The sequence below is a fragment of the Centroberyx affinis genome, unplaced genomic scaffold (genome assembly GCF_046629955.1).
Source record: "Centroberyx affinis isolate AG114_WGS23_722 - 3 ecotype Tasmania unplaced genomic scaffold, CSIRO-AGI_Caff_v1 ptg003263l_1, whole genome shotgun sequence".
NCBI classification, from domain to species: Eukaryota; Metazoa; Chordata; class Actinopteri; order Beryciformes; family Berycidae; genus Centroberyx; species Centroberyx affinis.
In genome coordinates, this window is record NW_027281286.1 from 19,042 (window position 1) to 25,000 (window position 5,959).

The window sequence follows — 5,959 nt, forward strand, 5'->3', positions numbered from 1 at the left end:
ATAACACATAAAGCTACCAAAACTTATTTCCTATGTGGTCCTATTTTAAAAGACAAGAACAGAAACATCCAAAAATGTTAAAGTATTACAAAGAAAAGCGACAATTTGATTTGGTGTTTTTATACGATTGCAAAATGTGTTTTTTGTCTCATTTATTTCTACACAATGCAGACGACGGCATTTGCAATCTACATACTTGTTCCCCACACCTGATTTTTATTTATTTTTATTTCACCTTTATTTAACCAGGAAGGTCAATTGAGAACAAATTCTTATTTACAATGACGGCCTGATTTTGTTTTTAATTTTCATAAAAATAGTAAGAGCTCCACTGTTTTTATTTTTGATATGGATACCGGTTTAGAAGCAAGCAGAGCAAAACAGATAAAAAAAAAGCCTTCAAACTGATACAGACATTCACTGTGTTTATCTTGTATTTGATGTGTTGCATTCTAATGATTTGATTTTAAATCTTAGTTTTTATTGTTTTATTGTAATATTTGCCTCTTTTATTCTATATATGTTGGCTTTGCTTATCCTTTGTTGTGTTTTTATTGTAATTGTTATTCTTCTTGTCTCTTATTTTTATGTAAAGCACTTTGTAACTTTGATTAGAAAAGTGATACAGTGCATAAATAAAGTTTGTATTATTATTATTATTATTGTCTATCAGTCTAATTTGCAATTAAGTGTTACTATTTGAAATGTATCAACTGTTTTAAGTTTGGTTTGTCAGCCTCCTAATGAGTCATATGACTTAAAAGAAGCAGTGAGGGCAGTTTAAATAAAACGGCAGCGAAATTGAAAAGTTGAAAAAAAAAAAGCGGAAGTGAAACTGCGCTGCCTGATTTCTGTCCTTGTTTAACTTCACCGGACTTGATGCCCAGTCTCCAAATATAACTTTTCTTTTCTGACACCACAGCTGCTGATGCACAGGATATCCTCCCTGTTGTTTTTTTTTTTTGGTATAGTATGCTTTAATAATCTGTGATGTCGGACTGTGATTCATCCCACTGCTCTCGTTACAGAAGTGACCAGAAGAGTAACGTCATCTGTCAGAGATGTGAGGTAAGATGTGGCCGTGATAATAATAATACGGTTACTTTTTTGTTTTTGTTTTAGCAACATAGGGAAATTCTCTTTTCTCTTGCCACTCTACTTGGAGGTCAGAGGTCAGAGGTCATGCTGGCTAATGTTGGGGTTTGAACTCAGATTCTGTGGTTAAAGGGCAGACTCTCTAGCAACCAGGCCAACCTGATGCTCAAAACAAATCGGTCTTGAAATAATCTAATAACTTTGTCGTGTGTGTGTGAGAAACTGACAAATGTCAATGTAATTCAAATGTAACTGCCTTGTAATCTTCCTAGATATGTTGACAAATTATTCTCTGTGTGGGTTCAAATTTAAGTTTACTTATTATCCCTAAATGGAATGAAAATTGGAAAATTGGAAAATTGCAGCAAGGCATACAACACATTACATACTCACAGTAAATAGAGTGAAAATACAGAAACATTGTGACACGTTAGATGAAACCGTAGTAAATTGGTGGAAAGTTGAACAGTTACAGATAGTTTTTCACTGTGTGTGTGTGTGTGTTTGTGTGTGTGTGTGTGTCAGAGTTCAGATGATGAAGGCAGACGGCTGAAGAAGAGAGAGAAGAACAGGGTCGCAGCCCAGAGGAGCAGAAAGAGACAAACACAGAGAGCCGACGTGCTGCATGAGGTGTGTGTGTGTGTGTGTGTGTGTGTGTGTGTGTGTGTGTGTGTGTGTGGAAAATAGCGTGCAAACGGAATCATTATACTGGCCAATGTAAAAAAAACACAAAAAAAACACATATAAATTAAAAGTATGTTTGTCCCTCTACTCTCTTTATTCTCTCATTATTTCTGCCTGTCTCATTTCTTCTCTCCTTTTCTTTCTACTCCTCTCATCTCTTCTTCTCTCCTCTCCTTTCTTCTTCTCTTTCCTCTTTTCCTCTCTTGTCCTCTTCTTCCAGACCTATGTGTATTTGGAGCAGAGGAACAGCCAGTTGAGGAGAGAGGTAACAACAGCAGCATTAATAATACTATTACTGCTACTACTACACTACTACTGCTGCTACTACTACAACTATTACTACTACTACTATACTACTACTGCTACTACAACTACTACTACTACTACTACTACTACTACTGTTGCTGCTGCTACTACTACTACTACAACTGCTACTACAACTATTACTACTACTACTGCTACTACAACTACTACTACACTACTACTACTGCTACTACTACTACTACTACTACTACTACTACTGTTGCTGCTGCTACTACTACTACTACAACTGCTACTACAACTATTACTACTACTACTGCTACTGCTACTACTACTACTACTACAACAACTACTACTACTGCTACTGCTTCTACTATTATGCTACTACAACTTCTACTGTTACTGCTACTACTTCTACTGCCACTGTGCCACTACTACTAAAACTACTACTGCTACTATTACTACTATTACTACTACTGAAAGTAGTACTACTACAACTGTTACTGCAACAACTAGTATAAAATTCAATTTTTTCATACAGCTTTTAAAGATTCTCAACAATGCTTTGAGGCAAACACCAACTCTGAATTGTAAGTTTTGCTCTAGAATAAATCTCTGCCTGTTGAATTGTGTTGCAGGTGGATTCTCTGTCTGAGGAGCAGCGCCTGCTGACCGAGGCTCTCAGGACCCACGAGCCCTTTTGTCCCATCATGCACTGCTCTTCGGTTTCCTCCGCCTCATCCAGCCTGAGCCTGCAGCCCAACAGCATGGCGGCCCGCTCTGTCTGAGGCAGTGATTCTCAATTTTTTTTCATGTCAAGGACCCTAATTTAGTCCACATTAGAGCCACGGACCCCCCATCAGATGACATTTTGTCTCTCGGATCCAAATCTGAGAATATTTTTTTATTGTTCGATATGATTTTGTCCAGAATTCCATGACTGTCTGTATTGTAGGTAGAGAGATAACAGTGAAACTATGATCAAAACAGTCATTCTTCTACATTCTCTAGTTGTGTTGACGTCTTGTAAATGAAATAATGCTGAAGTTTAACAATTCATCAGTTTGCTGAGGACCCCCTGGAACCCCCTCAACGACCCTTGGTGGTCCCCGGACCCCACGTTGAGAACCAATGGTCTAAGGCACTGTGGGAATGGGAATGCATGTCTTCAACCAATGCCATTTCCTGTTTGAAGAAATTGAAACCATCTATTGTATAATACAGCAGTAATACCCTAGAGGGCGCTGTTTACCACAGTTATGGATACAGTGGCGATGCAACAGGTGCGAACACCATCAACAGCACTGAAGTGCCCATAATCACAGTGAAAAACATCCTCAAGAGTATTATAGCTTTTATATAACGGTTACCAATGCATGTGCACTCTGTCTGAAAAGGTTTCTTCAAACTAGTGTGTACACAAGCATAGAAAACAGCAGAAGACAAGAAAGATCCATAACTAGCTCCCTGGTTACAACCAATAAAGGAAGCAGTTTTTCTTGCTTTCACCTGTTTTTCTCTCTTATGCATGCACACTACTTTGGAGAAAACTTCAGATAGTGAACAAGTGTTGGTGACTGATGTATAAAAGCCATAAAGCCTTAGCGTGTGTCCTTTTCTGTGATTATGGGAACGTTCGCCACATCAGCGTCGGCACCTTAGACCCTAAAAAAAATAATAATAATAATTGTTGCTGCCCACAGTCTCGGATGTTATTGCATCATGACCTCATTTTATTGAAACTATTTGAGGTCATTTTATTCTTCCCCAAGCTGGTTCTTCCCACAGCCACAGATAGTTCAAAATGGAGGCTGCATTAACTCAGGCTCAAACCGCATTAGAGCAACACAGTGCCGTAACCGCGGTGGTTTGGTTACGCAGGTCGACCTGACGCTTTCTGAAAGTAGCACTTCCCCCCGTTTGACCGTATTTACATCAGGTTTTATCGTTACATAAGCTCCTCTGGCGTTTCTCTTTCACTTTTCCTTCCTCTTTCGTGTTGAGGTGGATCAGCGAACATAAATGAAGATACTAAAAATACTGACGCAAGTAAACCGTTTCCCTACCGCTATAGCGGAAGTGGGATTGAACCAGTTCACTATGACAAAAACAACTTCTGGGAAACTAGGTGGATGATTATTCTTCAAAAGCCTTGTGTGAACTCTTTGAAGAAATTTGAAAATTAAACGTGGTTTCACAACAACGGGAGGGAAGGAGCGCTGCATTGGGTCCTTAGTGTAGAATGAGAAGTCGCTCTCTGGATGAAACGGAAACGAGTCAGAATGGGCAAATGCATGGGAGGTCTTTGTAAATATACATTAATATAAAGTCAGAACCAGTTAGAGACGTCTTTTTTTTTCTTTTTCGTCATATTATCATCTTTTTATCTTGTATCGGCTTTTTATTGTCTCTTTATCGGCTTTTTATCGGCTTTTTATCATCTTTCTATTGTCTTTTTACGTCTTTTATCTTTCTTTTTTTATCTTTAATCATATCTTACTTTTATTCTATTTTACTGTTTATCTTGGTTTTCATCCTATACGACCCCTGTATATTATTGTTTTATTGCCTTTTAAATTCATAATTTGAGTATTTTGCTTTTATTTTGTCTGTCAATGCACTTTGTAAACTCTGTTTTTAAAGGTGCTATATAAATAAAGTTATTATTATTATTATAAGACATTTTTAATCATTTATTTAAGGCAACCTCAAGACCTTCCAGACCAAAACCTGACCCTCTACTGCCATCCAGTGGTAGACATTGAAGTCTTTTTCCCTCATATTCAGTATATCTACTCTATATTAGTGCAGACAATTCTTTCTTCATTATTTTACTGTTCATCCAAATCAAATTTTAGTGTCTCTTTGCCATCTAGTTTTCAAATCAGTCCTTGTAACCTCTGAGGACTGAAAAGAGTTGGGTGAAAACCTCATAACTGCAGTTTTGGTGATTTTGATTTTGGTGATGTTCAATTTCAATTTCAATAATTACATTCCCCTCTCTGGGTTGAGGACAGTCTACTACCCTTGGTCTTATGAAACCCTTTAAAAACCCCAAACTGAAAAATACCTGGTGGTCAAGCTAAAAACAAGGCTGCCTTTTCTTCGCTGATGAAAAGTTGGAGATTCCTCAGTTCAGTTCAGTTCAGTTCAGTCACTTTATTATCCCAGATGGGAAACTTGACTTGCAGTCAGGGACACAAGATAAAAAACAAAAACAAAAAGTACAAAAATAAAAAGTACAAAAATGTTTCCTGTACATACAATATACAGAACACAGTACTACAACAAGACAATCTCTAAACTGCTAAATTACATGTGTAGATTAAGCAGAGTTATTGCACAGGGAACAAAGGGGTTTTTACTCCAATTGCACTTGAACCGGGGTACTCTAAATCTACGGCCTGAAAGAAGAGTTTCAAACTCAAAAGGAAGGGGGTGGTTTGTGCAGTCTAATATAGACCTGGCCTTGCGGAGAACCTGCTGGTCAAAGATGGCCATCAGGGGGGTCTGTGGGACGCCTATCACCTTACCAGCCACCTTCACAAGATAGCTCAGGTGGTTTTTGTCCCTGATGTTCAGGTTACCATACCAAGCAATCATAGAAAAAGTAAGAACAGATTCAATGAATGACTTGTAAAACAAAGACATCATTTTCCTATCTACATTAAAAGCATTTAACTTCCTAAGGAAGTACAAACGTTGCTGTCCCTTCTTACAGACCGCATCAGAATTTGCATCAAATTTCAGGTCATTGTCAATGACAGTTCTAAGATATTTATAATGTTCTACAAATTCAATGCAAATTCCTTTGATGAAGGTCTGAGATGGCGGGTGGGATGATTTCCTTCTAAAATCAATGACCATATCCTTGGTCTTTGTGGCATTTAATTGGAGGAAGGCCTCGTCACACCATCTG

At 37.9% G+C, this 5,959-nt stretch overlaps 1 protein-coding gene across 1 annotated transcript; it reads left to right on the plus strand.

Moving 5' to 3' along the window:
* The first annotated feature begins 990 nt into the window (after positions 1-990).
* On the plus strand, positions 991-2,828 carry LOC139660267 (basic leucine zipper transcriptional factor ATF-like 3). The gene is made up of 4 exons (XM_071538357.1): positions 991-1,068; positions 1,621-1,725; positions 2,000-2,044; positions 2,679-2,828. Exons 1-4 carry the CDS (start codon positions 991-993, stop codon positions 2,826-2,828), a joined length of 378 nt encoding a protein of 125 aa, XP_071394458.1.
* The last annotated feature ends 3,131 nt before the right edge of the window (positions 2,829-5,959 follow it).